A 25,913-nucleotide genomic window follows, 5' to 3' on the forward strand; every position below is an offset into this window, starting at 1 on the left:
ATTGACATGACCTGTGGGCCATAAGAGCCCTCTCAAGTGCGTTTGCAAATTTCCATTGACTTCAGTGGGAGTTTGGTAAGACTTCCTTAGGGCCTAATTTGGTCTTCTGTCTCCACGCATGGGCCACTTTAGTTAATGATCCAGCCTCTTTCGGAGCTAGAGAATTCCCACCCATCCGGTGGGAGCACATGGCACTTCCCACCAATTTCACCAGAATGGAAAGTTTGTCCAATCAATCGTGCTAGCATTGAATTTGGAATTTGTGGAACAAACAGTCCAGTTTTCATTATGTTCAGTTAAAACGTGTACTGTTAACTCTTTAGTTAAAATGTAGCCAGTTGAAGGGGCTGAGGTTGTGCTCTCTTCACAGAATACATATTAAAGAGGCTGAAGTGAATCTGAATTTGTACTATTTTCATGATATTCAAAGTTATTCTACCAGATATATATCTCTGATATAGATACATTGTATTACATATATAATGTCTTACATTATATATGAAGTATTCCTGAACGTCATGGCACATATCAAAGGGCAAAAATCTATATCTTGTATGTGAGATAAATCTCTTTAAATTTTTATACTCTCTTTCTAGAAATATTACATTATCAATCAATGGTACTAGAACATATCTGTTTACTTTTACTAAATGGGAAAGTGTTGACAAAAACTTTCATTTGCAATGAGGTTAAAGAATTTTTTCCTTAAAGACAAAGAAAATATTGAACTTTCAAGCAAAACAAAACAAGAGTGTTGTGTAATGCTGTTCTGGTGTAATATGAATCTAGAATTTGCATTCCAGGGGAAACTGTGCCACAGTTGTGTGGAGAGCTCCCTGGGCCTAGGAAGTGCTCTGTGCCCGCCTGGCATGGGCTTAGCCGCCCACACTGACAAGGCTTCCGCACGGTTGCATCAGTCAGCGTTCCGTACATTTGGCAGGGTCCCAGATGGTTTGTCCTGCTCTGGAATGATTTATTGTACACTGCTGTGCGGTGGGGTTGATTGTGTTGAAACAAACTAGGTGTTGTTGTTGTTGTTGTTGTTGTTGCTTTTAATTCAGCCAGAAAGAGAAACTGAAGGACTTTTGAGATGAGGATTTTCTATTTGGGGAAGTACACCCCAAAGTAAAACATACAGAAACCGCTCCGTTTTGCTGCCTGCTATCTTTTCATTCGACACCCCCATAACCACTCCCGCTGCCGCCCGCTGAGTCATCCCGACAGCCTAACTAGGACTCTGTTAATATTCATCCCCAGTGGTGAAAGTACAAATGGCCTGGTGACTAGTGACGTAGTTTGGAGTCTTGGGGAAAGAGAATACCCTCTGAATCAAAAATATTGCCAATGGTGTTATAGCAATATTTTCTCCAGTGATCATTTCTTATACTCAATGCATCTTTTTCATCGTCTTCATCAAAATAAAACTAAGCCACAACAAAAACCCTCTTCATTAGTTCATTTACTAAAAAATTAAAAAGCAAAGAAAAACATTAAAAAAACAAGTTTTCTTTTTTTCTTTCTCTTTCTTTTGTTTATAACAAGTGTACTTGTGGGAGAGAAATAGGTGTGGAGATATGGTCAGAGAAAAGTGGATGAAACTTCAACTCTTTTCTCCACCTCCTTTGCTTATTATACATAATGTCACTTAACCCTCCTAAGATCACATGCAACACTAACTGTTTTATCCGAGAGGGATGAAAAGTAGATAGTTTAACAATCTGGTCTATTTCAAGAAAGGTTTTTGAAAAGTCTGTATGTTGACCACAGGTATTTAATATTTATTGTGAATATATGTGTGTGTGTGTGTGTGTGTGTGTGTGTGTGTGTTATCTATATATACAGGGTGTGCATATAACACATATGTACACACATGCATCGATACATGCACACAATCCTTATGCAATAAGGAAACACAGTATGACATATACACAGAATTTTCTGTAATAAAGTGGTTTTATAGCCTGTGGACAGAATTACTGAAATAGAAGTCATATTTTAGGAGGAAAAAAATGATTCTGCAGGAGTTGCTCTGGTGATGTGTGGCTGCTAAAACTTCTTTCTAGGTTGCTATCATCATTCCTAAATTGTAAAGTGTTGTTATACTCATATTTCTACTGGCGTAGTGGCAGGTCAGCCTGGTTTTCATTTTTGTATTATTGCCCTTACTTTTCTAAGTGATATTACAGACTATAGAAATGTCTGCAACCATAGGCCAGTCTCGCCTATTGTCTGGAGTCTAGACAGGCTATAGAAAAATCTCTGTGACACATAATAGGCCAAACAATCTGTAGGGTTGTTTAGCCCTACAAATTCACCACCCGGAAAAAAAAGGATATATTATTTTATTGAGAGTAGGTAATATTATATAATCTTCTAGTCCTTCCCTGAATGACCAAAAAATCAGGATAAGCTTATACATTTGAACAGTTTTTTTCCTTGTATTGTTTAGTCAATACACAAAGCAATCTATAGCTCAGAAAAACTCAGACTTAACAAGATAATTTTGTCTTCACTATAGTTTTTTTTTCCTGAGTCTTTTTGAAAGGTATTTACAGATGTAGCTCATACTTATTTCTGGGGAAAGATACAGGGGAGCGGTCCTGTTCCCTTTGCTCGTCTCTGAAGGCCGCCTCTGCGGAGTCTCCAGGTGCAGACAGCGCAGCGGAGCTTAGCTGACGTCCACCTCTCAGAGATGGCAGATCGCTCCGTGGGCAAACGCCGCCATCATTGTAATGACTGCCGTCTCGTCCACCAGCCTAGAGCTGACAGGGCTTAGTGGTACTTACCGGAGAAGGGCACCCTCTAAACAGCGTGTCCTCAGCCTTCCAAATCACCCAACCTGCAGAAAGCCAGACAGGGTGTCTTCACAGCAAACTGGTCTCATTTAGATTTTGAGGTCAAATCTAAAGCTGGTGCATGGCTGACAAGAAGGAAGGGGTTTGACCAGAAAGTGATTTAAAAAGGAGAAAATATAAAGGAAGAGAAAAAATATGGCATTGAGGATCAAATCGCCAGTGTGTTACCATTATCTGTATTCAGAATTGGTCCTCGTGTCCCCATTAAAACTGGACCCCTAACCAGGGTCATGCTGGCCTTTGGATGGAAAATCTTGCTTTACGGAACCCTCTAGGAATGAAGATGAAACACTTTTAAACGAGCCTTATGATACAATCTCTACAAGAAAGTCAATGGTAGTTTTTAGAGTATGCTTTGTTGATCCATTTTCTTGGAGACCTCAGTACGTTGAACAGGTGTCTGTCCGCAGGAAGACCCCTCACGTCCATTTCTCCCTGGTTGATTTGAGGAGGGGGAGGGGCAGCAGACCCCTCTCACCAGGGTCCCATTCCGAGAGTGAGGCTGGCTTCATGCCTCACGCTTGTGTTACCTGTGCAGCCTCACAGGCGCCGTGCCCGGAGGTGACCTCAGCTTGGCTTCATGCTTGCCTGTCACCGTCCTGCAACTGTTATGAAATTTTTCAACAAGGCACCCCGCATTTTCAGTTTTGCACCCCGCCCTGCAAAATGATGTAGCCGATCTTGCCACAAGAGTATTGCTCTTAATCCCACCTCATGATGCAAATCAGAAATAAAAATTTATGGCCTTGACCTAGACCGTTAGGAAAAAGGAGAAAGCTCTAGAAATGTGGTCATTTGTAGTACATGCTGTGTGATCTTCTTATTACTTATGTCTTAAGACTATTTTAAATATGTTGAATGGGAATAGCAGTGGCTATAGATTATAAACATCCTGAGGCCCAAGAAAATAGAACTGAAACCATATGGGTATTCTCATTCACTCCCCATACTTCTGTTTCGATCATACCGAAATTTTACCTGGAAGTATAATAGAGTTTGGGGAAAGATCTCTATGATGCCTACTATAGGTGGAGTGGAGAGGGACAGCCTTTTTCTGTCACTCAGTTGTCACACCATCGTCAGGAATTCCCTGATAAGAGACTTCTGTCACTACCGGTAGAGATGTCCCCATTCAAGGCTAGGTAGTCCTGCTTTCTCTGAGACCTGACGCTCAACCAGGAGAGTCGTGCAGAAAGGGACTCCGGTGTCACCGGCGGCTAACAACCGTCTGCCTCATCTCCTGTCCCCGCTGAGGCGGCGGCTGCCGTCGGGCGTCTCAGCACATGATCGTGCCCTCCTTGACTGTGTGCAATTACCCTCCATGACTTTTAAGATGATGGCAGAGAGGAATGGCCCGAATCCAGATTTACTGATGCAATTTATTATGAACTTCTGAAGGGGTAAACGGAGGGTTGTGTATGAGCTCACTGAAATCACCAGATTGAGTATGTCCATGTGCCCGCCCCCTTTTTTCCTTTTTGTTGCATTTAAATGGCTAAGGTATGAGTAATATCTTGGGGTGTATGACTAATGAGGTAAAATATAAAACAGAAGTGTTTCCAGGTAGGCCACATGATGCTTTGTTTATATAGCACACATTTTTGGTTGTTTGATTTCAGCATTGTAGCTGGAAAATATACTGCACACATTTATTTTCACAGACAGGGGTCTATTTTCTTTGCAGAGCAGGTGCTCAACTCTCATTAGCATAAATGGAAGTTATGTGAATTCAGTGAAAGACAGAGAAGATCCCTTTTATTATTTGGATATAATTTTTATTCTGTTTGTGCATCTTAAAAGTTATTAAAATAGACAGTGGCTGCATGCACCATTTAAATTTCCTAAGATGTAAAGTTAAAGATGAGCCTCGCTCTTGAATAAGTTTTGAGGATCCTTCTTTTCAAACTGTGGGATGCAGTCTGTTTGTTGTGAAGCTCTATGATCCCATCCAATTAACTGAAACACGGATAAAATAACAAGTCATAAGTTAACTACAAATATAATCTGAAGACGTTGAGTGTACACTGCTTCAGAAACACCCGTAGAGAACTGTTAATCATTGTTGGATTTTTTAAATGATGTGTGAACATACATATTCTAAAGAATTAAAAATAAGAATTACTCAACACCATGGCTCCTCTACTGAATAGCAAGCTTTTCTATATATATATATGGAGCTGATTTTAATAGTACACGGGCCAGTGAGTATAGAATTATTCACGTGTCCTGATGATTGATAGTCAGCCTATCTACCTGTCTGTCTTGCAGATGTGTTTTATAGAAAGCCCGTTGCTATTGTTAATGCTTCAGTGCTGTCACATAGATGGGCTGTCATAAATATCCCCTAACAACTATGTTTGCTGCTTATCTGAATTAGTTAGAATGCTGTTTGCAGCTCTAGTTTTGAAAGAAGCAGTTTAGCCTCCACCTCCTGTTATTTCTTTTTCCATTAACCTCTTCCAGGGAAGATTTTGTTTTCAGTTGTGATAAATACACATAAGTTTCAAATCCCTGATTATATTTCTACAATAGCCAAATGATACGATTCCAAAATCATTTTCAGCTTACAGCAGAACTTGAGAAATAAAATGGCAATTTAAAAACGAACTCAGGAGATGAATAAACCTTTGTGCCCTCAGCTAGTATGGGTTTGGTGTCCCGCTCACTAATTACCAAAGAAAACATGGATTCATCCTTGCATTTTAACTCTGAACTTTGACAGCATTTCAAATCACTTCTTTCTTAGGACTCTTTGGGGGCTAAAAGAATAGCAGTCATTTTATTACAGATTTCAATAACTACAATAAATTCGACATTCGTTAATACATTGCAGGGGTCTTGCAAAATTGTTGGAAAGGAAAACTGCAGGTGAATAGGAGAGACCAAACATACCTGCACGAATTTAAATGTTCATGTGAGTGTATTTTAAAGGTGAAATGAAATATTAGGATGATAGTTTATTTGGGATCTCGACAGGAAAAATGGCCTATGCAACACGCTTCAGAATGGCGGTCCAGGTGTGATGTCCGGGGACTATTAAAAAGTGCCTCCAGCAGTTTGCGTAGCCAGCTCGCAGAGGGTAAAAGAAAGCGATTTGATCAGCCATCTCTCTTGCACCTGAAATAGCAGTTCAGTCTAGAGGCATCTGATACACTGGAAATGCTGAGAGTTCAAAAGTATTTGAGTGACACAAAATAAATGCAATACGTTTCTGGTCGGTAAGTGGATTACACTTGGGCAGTAATTGTTTGCTTTGTGGAGCTACTTTGAGTTTGCTGGTAGGACAGGGCCTCAGTCAATTTTCCACAAGAAGTGTGTGTCCTGAATATAAATAATCCCCCCTCCACGGGGCAGAGGTGTGCAGAACACAAAATATGAAGTTTAACTGAGATTTGGGGGTTAATTCTAGGAAGAGTCCCCTAATGAAAAAGAACTGGGATTGAAATCCGTTCACTTAATGATGGTGCTCTGTGAAGGCCATTATCCCTGCCGCTGAGGAAGCTGGTAGCTGGCTGGGCCTCGGACGGGAGGGGGAGCCGGCTCCGCTCGCCCAAGTCCGGTTCTAACCCCCAAACGCTCGTGTTTCTCACTGAGTGAGTGGGGCCACAAGTTACTAGATTCTCGAAGGTCTGTGCAAGTCCTGGCTTATTCTTCAATGAAGAAACAATATTATTTTCTTTAGCTGATGCCAAACACTTCTTTTGATATCCCCTCCATGGAGATGCCAGACATCCAGATAAAAACTGAAAATCCAAATACTTAGTTCTGTCAACAATATCTATATATTTGATGACATAGAAACAAAGCATTGGGATTTTCAATGGGACTTTTCAGTTTTTACCTGAGATTTTTACTGCCATAGCCACCACACTGTGCAGCCAGGGCAAAAAGCACAAAGGCATATTAGTATGAGCACATTTGGGGTGCTAACAAATATAATTACATAAAATATGCTACTTTAAAGTAATATATTAATTCATCTTCTTGTCATAATAAATTACATGTATTTGAAATAAAATAATTTGGTTAAAATGTAAGATTGTAATTTTAGTATTAACTCGATTTCTTCTAGGAAAAGTGCTTAATTTAAAAAGGAAAAAGAAAAAGCACTATTAAGTCCAATTAATGTTATAATTACTCATCTTATAGTGAATGTAGGAGCAGTGGCTTTCATTTCGATAATTATATATGTAAAAGACCATAATTAAACTAATTATTATATAAATAGTGTGCTTATTCAGGTACATTAGTTTATAAAAATGAATTTATAGGATTAATATCTTTTCAATCAACTTTTTTTCTGGATTGATAAGAAAATACTTATGACTTTTATGTATTATGGAGAAGTTGATTTGATGAAAAGAAAACCCTAATATCTAACTTTATAAAAACCAAATTAATGTGTGCATAGTAATTTGCAATATTCAATGAAATTCATATATTCCCATTCTGGTGATAAATGGCCTATGAATATAAACCTTCTGAAACAAGTACCAGCTTGTATAATTAATCATCTTTATGATTCTTCTGTGATTTCAAACTGTCATCTTCAATAGCAGTTTGGATTTTGAAGCAGTCATTAATTATAGTGTTAAATTTTTTCATGGCTGACAAAATTGTGTTTAGTTTTAGAATTTCAAAACTGCTAAATTTTATCTTGAAAAATTACCGCTTAGAACAGTAGCCTCAAATCACAGCTTAGACCAGCCGGGCATGAAGCCGCTCCAGTCATCTGTGAGGCTAGATTAACACTGGCCTGGGTGGAAATGGAGAGCTGTTGGCTTCTCACAGGAGTGCGTGTGTTACTGTCGGTGTAGCCAAGATACAATAGGAAATCAAGGATCTGCCTCTGCGTGTTTATGTATAAATATTTATATGTTATATAGGTTGGACTTGCAAAGTGAGGGAGTGAATCATTCTATTCTAATTTCAAAGAAGGTTTGCATAGATTTCGGAGAATGTCAGCTATCAGAACATCTTCTCCATTTTACAACATGAATTATTTATCATTTAGGAAATATCGAAGCTTAACATTGTTGAAGACATTTTGCAGTCTTCCTTTTTAGGATGGCAGATAAAACTGATCAGTGGTCCGTTCCCTGAGATCTTTCTCCTCGTGCCCAGCCAATAGTTTCTCAACTTGTAGATGAAATATTTCATTTTTATTTATCTTAATATGAAGGAACCTTTGGTTAAAAAGTGAACATGTTCTAGTAGCCTAAAAAGCAGCCACCCTTTTGATTTAGTTTTCTTTTTTGTTTGTTTGTTCGGCAGCCCTCCTTAGGTTAATGACAATCCTCAGTAAGGTTTTTCTAATGTTTAGAGTGGCGCGTCCATAGAGACATACGCAGAGTAGATACTTAACAATTGTCTGAGCAGGATGGCCAGCCTAGCACCGTGCCTGGCACCTAACAGGCGCTCGAATATTTGGGTGAATGTTTCACACGTGAAAGTTGAGGTTACGGGAAAGCTTAATTGTGTGAAGCATTCAGAGTGCAGCTTCTGAATTGGCTATAGACTGATTGACAAGAAAAATAATCCATTCAACAATGTTTGCACTGAGAAGGACATGGAGAAAACATAGTTTAAAAAGAGGGCTTGTTCTTCCCCAATCTCTATCCCACTCCTCCACCCTCCTGTGCTTTTAAAAGTGAGCAATTGGCCACTAGTGTAATGAAAGCCTAACAGTTGATTCAAATAGTTGTCAAACCACTGGAAAAATGCTTCCTTTTCATTGTGCTTTTTTTGGACACTATAGATATGGTAAATCATGAACTACATTATAAAAATACCTCTTTTATGCCCAAACATTCAGTAGGAGGGAATGACATTTCTTTTTATTACCTTGGTAAATGTTTTTAAGGTGTTTAGCAATAAGCTTTCCTTTTGTCAAAACTGCTTGGATGCAGTGGTTGCTAGGAATTTACTAGAAAACCTATAGTTAATAGTATCAGGAAGAGAAGGATCTATGTTTAGTCAGCTAATATAACAGATCAGCTTGAGTGGCCCATGCTTTTTCATTTCCCTGTCATTTTCTTGATCTTTTCTGTTCTGGGAAAAGTGGTCATTAAAGTTTAAAAAGTTTATTTTCCATCATTGCCCATCAGCCAATGTTTTTAGCACTTTTCCATCTTTTGGACAGAGGAATAGATTGTTCCAAATAATAGAAAAAATAATGCTTAAGAGATTTCTCAAGAAAACAGGATGAGATTTTAATACAAATGGGAACAAGGTCATCTGTAGGCCTTAGTAAATTAACTCTTTCTGCTTCAGTTGTGTGATTTTTTTTTTCCTTCCACGAGTAAAAACTCCAGAATTTTGTCATGTTTCCTATAATGCGAAATTTTAACATGAAGAAGTGTTTATTTTTTAAGAATAGTGTTTAAAATAAGTTATTTCCTTCGATGGTTTCTGACTTATTGAAATCGACATAGACCTATATTTATTACTATTTACCTTTATGTCTTGCCTTTCTTTCTTTCCTTAATTGGGTCGTAATGGGTTCTTTTAAAGTAGTGTTCTAACAAATCTGCTATAAAAGTCAACCACTCATATAAAGAAAAATACTAGAGCAGAGAACTTTGGCAGAGAAATCTCAAGCTTCACAGGAGGATGAGGGGTCCGTTAGAATAGGATTTTATGACAAAATAAATTCTTTCTTTCTTAACCAAAACTAGCCAATAATCATCAGGATGCTGTCAGTTTGCATGCTGCTAAATTTCACAGAAATTTTAACCTACTGACCAGGAACTGCAGATGCTACAGAAGGGAGACTATGTAACTTCTCCTTTCTGGCTTTCCCTAAAAGTGCTGTAGATACTAAGTTACGACACAGCATATCTTTTTGTGGTAGAACACTGCAGTGTATTCACCCCTTCCGCATGTGCACTCTGGCTTGGAATTCTGGTTCGTGGTTTCATCCATTGTCACCAGCGATGCTAGACTCCCCCAAGAGCTAAATACAGTGGAGCCTGTATTTATGTGAGGCCAGTAAGCTTGGTCTTTCCAGCGGCTGTTTCATTGCATGTTACCTCCCACTTTGCTTCCCCCTGTGTGTGTGGCGAAGGGAATTGTCCTAAGAGATATCGGCTTCCTCTGTACAAACGTGTATTTGTATACCAGTAAGTCCACAATCTCCTGAATTGGGGTGCTGTTAATAACTGCACTTTTAAAAAGCCTTTTAGAGCTTAGAGGCGTTTAGCCTTTCTGAAAACCCACATTTGCTTCCACAGTTTCTATAAATGCATTAAAAACAAAAAAACTCAAGGCATATTAAAGTGAAAAGGTAATTTGCAAGACACCTCTTTAACAGAAAACTTTAATTTTTGAGTTCATACAGAAGATAAGTTGTCACGTATCTGTTCAGAATCAATGGTTAACACAATCATCCCAGACTTTTTACTGTGACTCCGTTTAATTAAAAGACTACTTGTCCTGAAACTCAGAGTCCTACTCATTTTAATTTGTGTGCCATGCTTAATGTATCTGAGAAACCAAGCTGAAATTATGAAATAGTTTCCTATCTTAATTGTCCAAGACTTAAAAAAAAAACTGACCTACTTTCATATAAGCAATGCCTGCGACAGGTATTTTTACCATAAAAAATTCAGCATTGAGCCGGTAGGAGCTACTACAGATAATGCAGCTTTTAAAAATCAGCTGCTAGGTACTTTTAACCCTTTAAAATTACTAACAAGTGAGGGAGGCTTGACTGTGGACTGTTCAAAATTGTTAGCCATGTGCTTATAAGAAGGGACACATGAATGATATTTGTGTATTTAACCCTGGTTATAAAAAGCCATTTGATTTTTATAACAGCATGTTCAGTGGTTACAAAGCCTTAAAACTTGAGCTAAAAACATAGACTCCTGCTGTTGAAGGTGCCACAGGACGCAGGCAGGGAAAGGCGCACCGGCCGTCCCTGAGAAGTACCGATGTGCATGCTTACGTAGACATAGCTGTGGACGCGCATATTTACAAGGAATAATTATACTTTGATTTTTTAAATGAGCGATAAAAAGCACTCTGACAGAATTATTCTTGTGATCGGAAGGAACCCTTTCCTCATATCCAGCTCTTGAACTTTCAGTATTATTAAAAGTATGACTATTTAGGAAATTATTTGTGTGGGTTTTCAAGAAATCAAATGTAATAAAAATAAGCTGTATTTCTAAAAAGAAATGCAGCTCTATATAGGTGAAAAGAAGGAAATGGAAGAAAGAAAAGGAAAGAAGCAAAAATAGCCCCCCCCCAAAATAGAGAAGGGAATAAACATTAAGGAAAAATAGGAAGAAACATAATTTCCCCCAGTTTTATAATGTGCCAAGCACTGTGCTGAGCCCATTATATGTGGCGGTGGAGGGGGTGTGCATATGCTTATTTAATATTCACAACGCTCCTAGGAGGTGGGTCTCAAAACTCCTTTCGCACAAGTGAGGAAGTTAAGATCGGAGACAGTAAACTGTTCAGAGGGCCACGCAGCAGGTGAGTGGCCGAGCGGGGAGGGAGCTCCCGTCCGGCTGGTCCTAGAGGCGGAAACAGCCTTGGCTCCATCCTCAAAACGTAGTTCTTCTGCAATCGTTGCCTCTCTTTATGTGCACATGAAACGCAGGCCAGACGCCCAGTGGTTAGACTAATTAGTTATTTGGGGGCCGAACTGGGGCAGGATCCAGAGGCCCCCTGCCTTCCTTTCAGGCAGAGGGGAGGGGCAGATCCATGAGGCAGCCTCAGAAGTAGGGAGGAGGGGGCGAAAATGATCAATTCTCATTAATTTTTCCATAGCTTTTGCACATTTGCTTTTATTTTTGACCTTTTATCTTCCAAGAATCTTAGAAGATTAAATACAATGTTTAGAATCTTTTAGCAGGTGATTCAATACACATTATGTGTCTGCCATTCAGCCAGTAGGCTGGCATTTCCTTAAAGGGGTGAGGCTCCTGACTGCCCCATTCTCACCATGTAAGTTATGTGATCTGTAGCAAATCATTTAGCCCCCGTTCTTCTATTTCCTACCTGTTAAAAGAAGTCCATGCCTCATTCCTTAATGTTTTCACATGGTAAACATCAGAATTACTTTAAGAAAATAAAAACTAAACCTCAAAAATGCTACCCAATTGATATGCACACCACTTACGCATATCATTTTGAGGAACATGTTCAATCTAAGTGACAGTTTAAAGAGAGAATGCATGACTATTCCATGAAGAACTCATGGTATTTTCTTCACTTAGATTACCTCCCTCATCCTCTTCACGTCTCTGTTGGTAAATGGGTCAGACACCATCAGCCCCATTTTACAATTGAGGCAATGAGAGGTTAAGTGCCTGACCACTGCCAGTAACCAAGAGGAGAACGGGACGTAAGTCTCCTGTCCAAATCTGAGGTCCATTTTACCTCCTCCTTATGGACAAATTGCTACCTCAGAAACTATCTTTGTTCTTAGTCCCCTCGGCTGTAAAAATAGGGTCGTATCACTTCTATACAAGGTCGTCACTGTTAGAGCAAAGAAAGATTTTATCATCTCAGGAATTCGAGCCCTGAGTGCTTGTGGCATAAAAATGCTTTATACACTTCGCCAAAAATTAGAAAAGTTTTCTAGTAGGGGGTGTGAATGGGCTTGTTGGGTGCACCTTGTACGTGAAGCAGTGGGAAAATCTGAATCATCCCTGACCTAGGATGATTCAGTCACCTTTGGCAGATGAATCTGAAGGCAGAAAGTGTTTCCAGATCCGCTTTGATTCAGTATAATACTGGAAAAATTTTACAAGTGCTTCTTTATGGTGTTCTCTTGATATAACCATGGGCCATTTCCTTCACAGTGCTTTTTTTTTTAAATTAAAATTATTCATCACCATGAAAAATGTGTGAATATTTTTCCTATCATGAAATGGAAATTGTTTGAAAATTATTCTGAACTGTGGTTTTTTCCAAAGGGAAAACAAGTCCATAGTGATGCTCTCGGGTTAGCCCTTAATACCTTGCTGGAAACTTTTAGGAGATGCTGAAGCCTTGTCATTAACATGCCACTTGCTTCCCCGCTACTTACTTGACACACAACACACACTGGGACATGTTGCAGTTGTCACTGTAAGAAAATAAAATTTAGGCTATGCGTGTTTTGAATGTCAGCAAAGTTAAAATTAAAAACAAAGAGCCCCACCTTTGCCAGTATTCACACATTTTGACCTAAGAAAACATTATTCACTGCTGTGTCTTTAATCCCTAGCACAGCACCAGGCACAGAATTGGTACTTGGTCCCTGCCGAATACATTTGTGTGTTGGTTAGACAAACAGGAGAGCAGTCTTATTCTTTAAGACACATGAACAAAGAATTTTTCTACTTAATGATTTAGGTATTATTGGGTTAAAGGTCTCCTAGAGAAACTCTCAGATGAATTTTTGCTTTTGAGCCTACGTTCCAGCTATTTCTGTTTAAGTTTATTTATTTTGAGAGAGAGAGAGAGAGAGAGAGAGAGAATCCCAAGCAAGCTCCATGGTGTCGGCAGTGCGCACACATGTCTTGCTCTCACGAGTCATGAGATCATGACTTGAGCTGAAACCAAGAGTCAGGCACTTACCCGACTGAGCCACCCAGGTGCCCCTTTCCAGTCATTTCTAACCAGAGAGAACCAGGTTAGAAAAGTCAGGAACTGCCAAGGATAAGAAGAATAGTTCTGTCCAAACAGATGCTGTTTACAGTCACAGATGTAAAATGAAAGGATTTTACATCTTGTTTGTTAAGATGCCTATTTGATCTTACCTACAAGTAATTCAAATGCCAAAAATTATTACTTTGGGTGTGGAAACAGCCTGTGAATGCACATTCACACATTCAAGCTAAGATTATTCTTAAAGTGCTTCCTGATGGTGATACTTAATTCTAAAAACAGGGCAGTGTGCAGTTCATCTTCTAAATCTAACATTAAAGTCATCGTGGGTTATTTTTATAGTCAACTAAATGAGAAAGTGTAAGAGGATGAGGTAGGTAAATTTAAGTTTCTAGACGCAATTGTGTTGGCACTGTGTGCTACTCTGGAGTGTTTTTTGTTGCGGCTTTGTATTTGTGAACCAAAAAAACTAACATTTCTGTGAAGCTTATGGTATTCTATAAAGGAAAATACTTGGCAGGGTTTGTTTTTAAACTTCTAATATTTCCAACCTACGTGAAACTTTCACAGATCAGAGGACAAGATATGATAGAATACTACTAGCGCTTGTGTGCAGGCAAGCCTCTGGATCTAAGTGTTGGTCCTATTAGTCTCATCCCTGTGGAAAAGCCCAAATGTCAGTCCACTGCAGGGTAGTTTTGTTTCTTTATTAGAAACATTTAAATTTGATAATATTCATTTTTGAAAAGTTAGATGTACAATTTAAATGTCATAAATGATACTTGGTTCTGCCTCTAGGCATATATTCAAATCCTCAGGCCCGCAGTCCTTACCAGTATCGTTTCCTACTAGCCTGGCCGTTACTCCTGGGTGAGACCATGTGAAACATATTTACCCGGTTTTGTTTTAGTATACAGTTTCCATATATTGCTGTCAATAGAACACTATGTGTGGCATCATATGTTAACTTGTACCATTTCAACCAATAATATAATGTTAAGGAGCCAAACTCCTAGAGCAATACACTCTATTATATATTGTATAATGTATTATTAGTAAGGCTTGTGTTTTCCTAATACTTAAAGTTCTATGAAATTACGAGGTGCCTTAGCTAGAGTTTGGTTATCACCTTATATATTGGAAAATGTCATAATCATGGCATCATGATTGGCTTTGTCTCTTCCTAGGCATTAGTTGTGTGGTTCTTTTTGGAAGGACTTGTCAGGAGTTGGAGGGGAGAAAAGAAATAGTGGACCTATTCTTTCTCAAATATGATACCAAGTCTTCGCTGCTCATGCTTTTTGTTGGCTCTTCTGTAGCATCGGAAGTTTGAAGGCCTCATTTTCCCAGTACGGTATTTTCTAAAATTGAAGAGAAAAATGAAGGTCAGTAGAACCTAGGAAAAGAGCTCCAAGTAGGGAAAATGGACCAAGCCAAGGGGGGGACAGTGTCATTCAATACTTTTGTGAACTTATGTCATTGACTAAGAAGAAATTTGGATTCATTTCAATAACTAGGGAAGTAGTTAACCATTCAAAAACTCATTCACATGACTAAATGAGAATTCTTATTGGTACTGTATTTCTCAAAATCAGTGGAACTATTTCCCCACCTGTATATCATTTCCAGAATTTTATTCTTGAAACATCTAAACCTTAGTACCAGAACACTAATGCAGGACACGCTCTGTAGACCGAGGACGATATCCCCCAAGAAGTTGTCTTAGTGTCTGCCATCATCGCCCCCGTAATATTTTATGTTCTAATCATTTAGCTCTATATAGTGGGTCATTTTTCAGCTGTAAAAGTGATCTCAAAGCTTAGCTTTATTTGCTTCCTCTTTTTTATTTTCAAAAATGTACATTGAGACGAATGTGTTATTAATGTTTATAGAATCTAGTACCTGTAGCTGGATTATACCATCTTACAGGGCAATCCTCCAAGAAAATCACTCTACAGGCTACATCAATTTTATTATATATGAAAACCACTCAGACTTCTACTTGATCCTGCTTCTCATCTTCAAATACTTCTCTTCTCTATTCCAAACATCTGCATGGTATCCTTAAGCAGTTCATTTCTGGATGCTGTGTAGAGAAATTACTATCCTTTAAGTCAGCTAACAGAATTCATACCTGTAACATGTATCAGGTGGAGTTAATTTTCTCCTCACCGACTTGTGCACAGAGGAAGATGTAACTTGGGAGATTTTATAAGCAGTATAGGCACATTTTGGCAAACCAGTATAGGACACTGTCTAGAGATGCAGATACTGGAGCTAGATGACACTGGCCTTGACATTTGCTAGTTACACAATCTTAGTAAGAGGATTTAATCTTTCTTGCCTCAGTTTCCTTTTCTGTAAAATGGAAATCTAAGATTAGTTGTGACAAATGGGTTAAAACATGTAAAGCACTTAGGACAGAACTTTTGGTAAATGTTAGGTACCATCTAAGAGCTTGCTGAAAAAGCCATATCATTATTTCATAGTAAGATTTCTTTGTATATGTAAGCTAGACTTTTGCCACGCATATTAGCACATTAACAACACTTTTCAGAAAGGATCAATAGCATTGACTTAGAAAGGCAATGCCACAGTTATTTCAAAATCCTAGTCAATTATATGCAGTTTTTATTTGCTGTGTTCACTTGAACTCTGGCCTTAGGATGAATTTTCATTACTGAAAGTGCTTTAACTGGCTACTGTAATTGTATAGTTTACAAAAGCTTTTTGTAAAGTTTCATAAATTCCATGAGTGCTTTTTTTCTTCTTAGAGTGACATTATTCTCTTAAATTGTCAGTTTAAGCGCAACACGTCAAGGCTGATTCGGGGAAAGAAGATCTGGTTTGCTTTATATTCCAAGGGAAATGGCTGCTTCAGGAGGGATGGGGGTGTCCTGTGGGCCTCAAGTCTTCCAGGCCTTTTAGATTTCTGTTCACCATTTCCCACTCACTTGCTTTGCAGCTTGCAGTTCCCCACAATGATGAATGGACCCGATTTGCCAGGACCCTCGTGGAGATTCGTGCCAACAGAGCCGACAGTGAGGAGGAGGGCGCCGTTGAGTTATCTGCCTAGTGGAAACCGACCGCCCCCACCCTAGCCCCCCCCCCCCTCACCTTCTGGAACTCAGTTCCACTTGTACTCTGTGTCCGTTCAGGATCTGTGTGTGGCGTTTTGAGTGTCCTATTGTGCCAGCTTTGCTCCAGTATTCCCAATGTGTCCCACCCTGCCTTCCACTGACCTGAAACTCACCAGATCATTTCTATCTTTATATTTGTCTCAAAAACGGGGCGGGGGGGGGGACGGGGAGGGGGTGGCTTTACGGGTTTAGTTGTTGCCTTTTAACTACTTAGTAGCTGTATTTAATAGCTGGAAACCTCTGGTTAAATTTGTTCTTACATGCACTTCTGGCACAGTCCTATTAAATCCATATGAAGCCAGATATGATTAGGTGCAGATGTGGTGTGCTTCATGATACGGTACAGGGCCAAAGACTGGAGATGTGGTGTTTTACATGGTGACTCACATTATGAATGGATTTACTAGAAGAACATTGCTGCTCCTTATTTATTGTGGTGTGCTGCATGGAACATATTGATTTGAAAGCATTAAAATAAACGATCCTAGAGCATGTGCATAATGAGAGGACTGTATTGTCTCTCTGCTGCCGCTGACGTTACATTAAGTTCCAAATAACAATTACAGTATGCCGGCTCCACTGAGGACAAGAAATCTGTAGAGGTTTGTTGCAGTGAACAGAATGAATTTTAATGCCTATTATTTCTAGATACTTTAACAATATTTCAAATATAGTTGACCACTGATGCTTGTCATTCAAGCTAACACAGTCCAACAAGAGTCTGTGGTTCCTGAATATGACACCGGTATTGGCAATAAAACGTTCCAAACCAGGTCTGCGCCAGCGTGGATAAAATCCTGTTCTTGGGTTAAGACTCACTCGAATCTTGCTATGACAAGGGGTGGGGGAGATACATTAGGGCCATGTTAAGGATTGATACTGAACCTACAGGCAGCCAGCCTGGCTGGACTTAAACCAAGACTCTGGTTTTATTTTTACCAGGGAATGTGTGTAGTTTTTGGAGAGCTTTCTCTGATCTCCCTTACCTGGGCCACTCTTGCCCAAAGAAGGTCTTAAAGGTTAGAATAAGAAAAACAGGTTAAGATGAAGATACCAAATGGTCTACACATTTCCTTTTAAAATATTTACCCCAGAAAATTGTTTCTTGCTATCAACTAGGAAATGTGTCTATAAACAAATTTAATAGAAAAGTTTCTCAGAGTCATTTCATGCCTAGAGAGAATTAAAACATCTGAAGACAGACTTTCAGCTTTTCAGGGAGAGAATCTCCCTGGTGCTTTGGTGGTAAGGACTCCTTGAACTCTGAGATTTCTTTTAAAAATAATGATATGTTTTTTCCTGAAGTGCCCTGTGGTATATAGATATTGAAAGTCTTTGAAGGCAGGGATTAAATTTTTAAAGATAAAATATGAAGGTCTTAAATAGGTTTAAAAGCAATCCAATAAAAGTACCCGGGGCGGGGGGGGGGGATCTCGCTCAAGCTTACACAACAGGACCAAGAATAAAGCAATAACCCATAACTTGCTATTACAGACCAAACTCTGAATGATTTCGGGAGTAAAGACTGAAAAGTACAAAGGCCAGAGCCCCTTGTGGTAAGCACGTGAAACATGACAGGAGTTTATACACATATGCCTCCCATTGTGGTCGCTAGTCTCCAAAATAGTCTTGCATAGCACTGTTCTGGGGGGAATCTGGGCTGACCTGGTGTAAATGATGGAGTATGGAGGAAGCGATGCTGTGGGGCATCCAGGACACGGTTGTGAGAAGACTTACAGCCTCCTAGGTCTCTGGGCACACTCATTCGTGATCCCTGAGCCAAGAAGTACAAGCACCTGTGTAAGAAGCACAACTGTCCTGAGATCTCTGGGCCACACACAGGCCCGTGGTGACCATGGAGTGGCCATGTGGATAGATGCACTCCCAGTCAGCCCACGACTATTCAAGTCATCCCACCGAATGTCCTGGAAGGGATGTAGTAGCCATGAAAATTTGCCCCTCTGATCTCCTACTGCAAAGCGTATAACTGACTGACGGCTTCTGCTGCTTTGCTTTGAAATCCACCCCCATGTTAGACGAAGGTCATGCTTTCCACAGGTTTCTCTCAGCTGACTAGAGCATGGCAGGGATACTGAGGCAGGCCTGTTCCTAGGCGATGTAAGAGTTCCCTGAGAAGCACCTTGCTCTGGGACTCCCCGTCAGCATCTTAAAGCCTCATAGAACTGTACTGCAATCTCAAACTAATCTTCCCTCCTCTTTCCCTCCCTCCAATTTCTCTCTCTGTCCTCTCTCTGTCTCTCTGTCTCTGTCTCTCTCTCTCTCTCGGTGAGACCAAATCCCTGCGTGATGGCTGTCCCGGCATGATCCGGGTAAGAGAGTAACAAGATGGACTATTCACCAAAAGGGTTGCAAGAACGTACCATAGGGGCCAGGGGAGTAGCACTGAGATCGGATTTTGAGGGGTTTAAGAGAGCCCGAATGTAAGACTGGATGGGCAAGAAACTACCGACTTCGAGCCACTTTTTTCTAGGATATGTGATTTTATACTCTGGCAAGGACCCCAGGGGATGGGGTGTTTGATACAGTGGCTCTTAGAAGTCTGGAAAAGCTGTAGCCTACACTTAATAAAGTGAAAATGTCTGAGTTGTCCTGACCGATAGTACAGAAAGGAATAAAGAGGATGAAGGAAATACATAGGTTAGAATGGATGTATTCCGTAAGGCTAGAAGACACATCCAAGGAAGGCCTGGAGCACACACCCTTCACCAACGCTATCAGCAACGAGCCAGAGAGAAAAGCATAAGCATCTCTAACAATGTTAGTGGTGGCCTTCTCTGCACACCAAGGCTGACAGTAGGAGAGGCAGTCACAGAGCAGGGCTTCTTAGTGCCTCTGGGGATGATAGGACCCTGGAGTAACAGTGGCAAGTTAATTGGTGGCAGTTAGCCCAGAAGCCAGGAAGCCACAGTTGCTGTGACGGCCAGCTAGACCAGGGGAGCAGCAGAGGAGGCACATGGCATCCTAAGAGGAGACCAGGGCGGCTCAAATGGTGCTCAACGCCTATAACCAAAAACATAAAAGCAAGAATGGAGGAGCAAAAGGTTGAAGGCAGTTACCTCAGAAAACGGCAATCCTCTGCTCATTACCCAGACCTGAGCCAATTTTTTAATCTAGAACTCACTGTGAAGAGGTGTCTGGCTTGCTAGCAGGAAGGACATCATGGCAAACATGTATTGTGATGATTTTCTCAGTCCTTCCCTGAGGGACCTATGGCCACTTATTCAGGTCAACGTACACTGCAGAAAGACAAATCAGATACCCTGAGAACTACTGCATACAGCGTCTTAGGTCACACTGAAACCCAAATCTGCATCACAATCCCCAGTTAAACCAGTCATTTGTGGTGACTAGACAATATTTAAAGTCCTTACTAATTTCTAGGTCACAATGGGCGCATTAAGTCTATGGACCCACATGGTGACCATTTCCCCAATCCCTAAGTGTTCCACTGGAACTGACCTATTTGGCACTGGGTCCCTGGCCTCTGGGGTAAGGGCTGTACAGAAGGAAGGCTAAGTGGAGATCTCTGAAACTCCATACTCCACCTCCTCCTATCAAGATAGTAAATGAAAAACATTGCATCTGGGGGTAGCACTGGGAGCATGGCAACATTACTGATGGTTTTAAAGCCCTAGAAGATGCAGAGTAGTGGTCCCTGGGATTTGTTCATTTAATACACCAGTCTGACCCCTTCATAAGCTAGATGGATCCTGGAGGATAACTCAAGTAGTAAAAGTTCAACCAAGCAGGAGCTCTGACCATAGCTCTATCATGTGACATCTTTCCTGGAACAGATTAATAAGGCCTCTGGTACATGGGATGTGGTTGACTGACAAATGCATTAGTTTCTATTCCAACTATATAATAAGATCAGAAAGAGTTTGTACTCACGTGGGAAAAAGAACAATATTTATTTACACTTGTCTCTGTTAACTTCTTCTCCTACACCATATTCTATGGAGGTCTGCACTTGACTGAACATCACAGAACATCACACTAATCCGTGACACCAAGGGCATCATATTGATCAGGCAAGGTAAATAAGAGCTAACTAATGCACCAGAAGCCCAGTGAGGTATGCATACTCCAGAAGGCGGGAGAGAATTTCAAGGAAGATGTGAGAACGCGGCACCCATTAGGCCTCTCTGGGTTCTCAAGGCAACACACTCCATGTCTAAGAATACTGTTCTGGTCTGTTACGCCAGGTGGCATGCAAGGTCTGGGAAAGGGCTCAGACTAAGAAAGGACTTTGCAGCAGATCTGAACTGCAGCGCAAGGAGTTCTACTCAGCCATTCAACCAGCTGATGCCATTGTACTATAAGTGTCAACAGTGGGGGGAAAATATGGCAACTTTTGGCAGGTCCCAGTAGGGAAATTATAACAGTGGACCATGGGGTTCCAAAGGAAAGTCATGCTATCTGAGGCAAAGAACTAGGTGACTTTTGAGAAATAGCTCCCAGCATGTGACTGGGTCATGGAAGAAGTAGAGCTCTTCACCATGGAAAATGAAGATACCAGACATCCAAATAGCCCATTGTAAGTGGACTCCTGTCAGCCTCACCAAGGTACAAAGTCAGAAAGATCCACTTGAAACGTCTTCCATAAGATGGAAATTGTGCATTCACGATGTACATCTGAGCAGAACCAGAGGACAGGAGGAAGCTGCATGAGCAAAGAACCCAGAAGCCGGATGTCACCCAACTGGATTTCACCAGCACCCCTTTCCCATGCTTGCATACACGGTCATATGTGGGGAGCTTGGGTTTGGTAGGACTGGCTGAAAAATGGGGAAAGGTCAGAGCCTGCTTTACATATGGGTTGGCTCAGTTTGTGGGTGAGGGTTTAGAATGGATGACAGCTGGGGCACCTGGGTGGCTCAGTTGGCTGAGTGCTTGATTTCAGCTGAGGTTATAATCTCATAGTTCGTGAGTTTGAGCCCCACATTGTGCACTGAGGGCAGGGCAGAACCTGCTTCAGATCATCTTCATCCACTGCTCTCTGCCCCTCCCCTGCTCATGCTCATGCTCTCTCTCTGAAAAAATAAACTTACCAAAAAAAAAAAAAAAGGAAAGAAAAAAAAAAGAATGGATGACAGTGACATTATAGCCATTTTCAAGGGTGACCTTGGAAGACAGTAAAGAGGAAACCACCTTCTAACAGATGGAGATGGAAGTTGTACACACGCAGTCACATACTTCGATACACACCACTGCCCTTGGCCAAGCCCTCATCACCTTGCTCAGGAATTCTTGCAATGATCTCCTAACTGACCTCCTGGCTTCCACCTTTGACTTCTTCTACCTCTTCTCAATATAGCCACTTGAATGATGCTGTTCCAACATTGAACTCCTCAGCCCAAAACATACCAAGAGCATAAGTCACAGGGATATAAAGTACAGCTAGTCAATAATATTTGAAGAGCTTTGAATGGTGACAGATGGTGACTACATTTATCATGGTGAGCAGTTCGTAATGTATTAAATGTCAAATCACTATGTTGAATACCTGAAACTAATACAACATGGTATGTCAACTCTAGTTCAATAAAACCCAAGCCAAAATAAAACACACAAATGGCTTTCACATCAATTGGAGTAAAAGTCAAAATCCTGACAGTGGCCCACAAGCCCCGTAAGATGTGACTCTTACTTCCTATCTGATCTTACTTACATCCTGTTACTTAGTCTTTGCTAAACCACGCCCCCCCCCCCCCGTTTCTTTCTGTGACCTCGCACTTCTACACATCAAGCACTTCTAATTATAGGGCCTTTGTACTAATTGTTTCTTCTGTCCAGAAGGCTGAAAGCACTAAGTTTATAAACCTCCATACACATCTTTCAAAATTCCACCCTTTAATATACTTAAGGTCATTCCTCTGGCCGATTTTTCAACTTACCTTTTATCTATGAAAGTAGTAGGTTCCCTAACAGCTTAACATCAACATCAATAAGAAGTCATAGTTTAAAACAACAAACAACTGAGCACGAGTTTAAAAGCATCAGACGCACCAACTTAGAGCACTGAGAAGGAGAATTAAAAATTATAAGTAAAATTAAAATGAGAAAAGGTGGGGTGTTTTTTTTTTGTATTTTTGAGGTGTCATTCATATACCCTAAAATTCACAGATGTGGAGTGTTTATTTAAGTCAACAAGTTTCAATAACTGTGTACACTCATGTAGCCAGGAGACAAAACAAGATACAGAACATTTTAATAAGGACATTCTCTCATGGCCCTTTCTAGCAATCATTGTTTTGACTTCTGTCAACACAGATTGGTTTTGCCTGTTCTGCCGTCAAACTTCACGTAAGTGAAATAACACAGCACGTCTTATTTTTATGTCTGGGTTGTTTTGCTTGACATAATTCTTTTGACATTTGTCAATGTGCTGAATATTTGGGTAATATGTTCCTTTTTATTGCTGACTGGTATTCCATTTTACAATTATTCTGCAATTCATTTATTCACTCACCAGCTCCTGAACATTAATGTTTCGAGTTGGAGGACTTTTTGGCTAATGTTGCTATGAGTATTCTTGTACAGTTCCTTTTGTAGGCGCATTTTCTTAGGTAAGTGCTGGGAGTGGAATTTCTGGGTCGTATGGTAGATCTATGTTTAACTTTCCAAGAAACTTGATAAGTGTTCTCCAAGTGGCTATCCCCTCTCACATTCCCACCAGCGGAGCATCAGCGTTCCAGCAGTAACACAACTGCTCCACTATCTAGTATTGTTGGTCTTTTTCATTTTGGCCACTTGGGTGGGTCCGGAGCACTGTCTTGCTGTGGTTTCAGTTTGCATAGATATGAGGACTGGTGGTTCTGAACACCTTTGCATGTGCTTGTTGGCCATCCTTACCTGTTGTATTATATCTTTGTGAAACAGCTGCTCAATATTTTGGCCATTTTTAAACACTGGATTTTCTTAATTTAAGAAAGTTCTTTATAGAATCTCTGAAGAACTCTTTTGTCAGATATATGTGTTACAAATATTTTTCCCAGTTTGTGACTTGGAACTTCATTCCCTTAAAATATTGTGATAGGAAGAAGTGTTAAATTTTGTTGAAGTCCAATTTGCCCATTTTTATCATTTCTGATTAATATTTTATGGTTCTTCCTAGCAAATCTTTGCTTGCCTCAGGTCATAAAGATACTATCTTGTTTTCTTCTGAACATTTTATTGTTTTAGGCTTTACATTTAGCTCTATGATGAATCCTAATGCTTGTGTATGGAATTAGGTAGTGGTCAAACTGATTATTTTTTAAGTTTATGGATATTTAGCTGGTCTGGCAATATGTGTTGAAAAAATTTTGTTTTGGATCATCTTTGATCATTTGATCAAGAAAAATCATTTTCTTTTTGATCACTGAATTAACATCCTTGGTAAAAAGTCGATAATATACATATAGATTTTTTTTAATGTTTATTTTTGAGAGAGAGAGAGACAGAGAGAGAGACAGAGACAGAGACAGAGAAAGCTTGGGAGGGGCGGAGAGAGGGGGGAGACACAGAATCTGAAATAGGCTCCAGGCTCTGACTGTCAGCACAGAGCTGGACATGGGGTTTGAACTTGGGAATGGCAATATCAGGAGCTGAGCTGAAGTTGGATGATTGACTGAGCCACCCAGGCGCCCCCATATAGGTAATTTTTTTAAATGTTTATTTTGAGAGAGAGTGTGTGTGAGAGTGAGAGAAAGAGTGAGAGAATATGAGAGAGAGAGGGAGGGAGGGAGGGGGGGGAGGGAGAGAGAGAGAATGAGAATGTGTGCGCATGTGAGGGGCAGCAAAGGAGAGACAGAATCCCAAGTAGGCTCTGCACTGGTTCCCATGAACAATGAGATCACAACCTAAGCCCAAATAGAGAGGACACTTAACGGACTGACTACATATAGGTATTTTTTATGGAGCCACTATCCTACTTTATAGAGCAATTTGTTTGTCTTTATACAATACATCGTCATGTTGCTGTAGCCGGTAGTAAGTCTTTAAATCAGGAGTATAAGTATTCCAAGTTTGTTACTCATTTTGAAACACTGTTTTATCTATTCTAGATCTTTTGTGTTTCCCTGTTTTAGAATCATTAAAAATTTTTAAAAAGAAAACTGTATTGCTTGGGTTTCATTTAGCCTATATACTATTTTGGAAGAATAAATATACTAATAATTTTGAATCTTCCAATCCATTAACAGGTTACAGCTTTCCATTCATTGAGTCTTCTTTACCTCACAATGGGTTTTAGTACGTGGTTGTGCACATCTTTAAGATTTATTTCTAGGTATTTAACTTTTTTACTCCATTGTAAATATTATAACTTAGGTTTTATTTTACGAATATTTTTGCCAGTTTTCAGAAATAAAATTTTTGTATATTCACCTCATATTTTGCAACTTTACTAAGTATATTACTTCTAGATTTCATAAATTCTATTACCACATATAAAATTGTACTGAGAATAATGAAAACTGTATTTCTTCCTTTCCAGCCTTTTTTTCCATACCTTTCAACACTAGCTAGCACTTCTAGCTCAATGTTATACTGAAGAGGTGAAGGAATACATCCTTATCTTTTCCCTGATCTTACTACAAAAGAGTTCAATGTTTCACTTTTATCATATGAAGAAATCCATTTTAGTCTTAGCTTATCGAAAGGCTTTATTATGAATAGATTATACTTCTGTTCTGCATCTATTGATATAGTCATAGGATTTTTCCATCTATGTGATGAATTACACTGGTGATAGTTTTTTTGAATGTTAATTCAACCTTGACATCCTGGTATAAACCTCGTTTGATCAAAATACAATACTAGATTCTATTTGCTAATTTTTTTTTAAATGTTCAATTTTGAGAGAGACAGAGCACAAGTGGGGGAGGGGCAGAGTGCAAGGGAGACAGAATCTGAAGCAGGCTCCAGGCTCTGGGCTGTCAGCACAGAGCCCAATGCAGGGCTTGAACTCATGAAACACAAGATCATGAACTGAGCAAAGTCAGATGCTTAAGTGACTGAGCTACGCATGTGTTCCCTATCTGCTACTTTAAGAAAATTTCTATAATTTTTCTTTAAGGATACTGGTCTTTTCTGTTTTTGAAATGTCTTTGTCAGGTCTTAATTACATGATTATGTTTACATGAGGAGCTGAGAAATGTTCCCACATCTTCTATTTTGTGCAAGAGTATAATAATAAAATTAATTCATCCTTAAATTTTTGCTAGAATTCACTGGTAAAAACATGTGGCCCTGGAGGGTTTTTTTTTAGAAGCAATTTTTTGGTAACAAATTCATTTATTTACTA

General features: G+C 39.8%; 1 protein-coding gene and 1 long non-coding RNA gene across 7 annotated transcripts in view; one reads left to right on the forward strand and one right to left on the reverse strand.

Moving 5' to 3' along the window:
• Nucleotides 1–17,375, forward strand: part of DYNC1I1 (dynein cytoplasmic 1 intermediate chain 1) — a 296,393-nt gene extending 279,018 nt beyond the window's left edge. For all 4 annotated transcript variants that reach the window (XM_029929298.1, XM_029929286.1, XM_029929275.1 and 1 more), the window contains one exon: nucleotides 16,429–17,375. In XM_029929298.1, the coding sequence (XP_029785158.1) occupies nucleotides 16,429–16,539 (111 nt within the window). In that variant the 3' untranslated portion in view covers nucleotides 16,540–17,375. The remainder of the gene's footprint in view (nucleotides 1–16,428) is intronic.
• On the reverse strand, nucleotides 4,778–19,890 carry LOC115283028. 3 transcript variants are annotated; one of them, XR_003904862.1, is made up of 3 exons: nucleotides 19,746–19,890; nucleotides 14,593–14,824; nucleotides 4,778–4,811 (listed from the first exon to the last, which is right to left on the reverse strand). It is a non-coding gene; the product is annotated as an uncharacterized LOC115283028 (long non-coding RNA). The 3 variants fall into 3 exon arrangements; XR_003904859.1 differs by lacking the exon at nucleotides 4,778–4,811 and adding an exon at nucleotides 14,041–14,121; XR_003904858.1 differs by lacking the exon at nucleotides 4,778–4,811 and having other exon boundaries at nucleotides 14,576–14,824.
• Between the last annotated feature and the right edge of the window lie 6,023 nt (nucleotides 19,891–25,913).

Source organism: Suricata suricatta, chromosome 2, assembly GCF_006229205.1.
Source record: "Suricata suricatta isolate VVHF042 chromosome 2, meerkat_22Aug2017_6uvM2_HiC, whole genome shotgun sequence".
Classification (NCBI taxonomy): Eukaryota; Metazoa; Chordata; class Mammalia; order Carnivora; family Herpestidae; genus Suricata; species Suricata suricatta.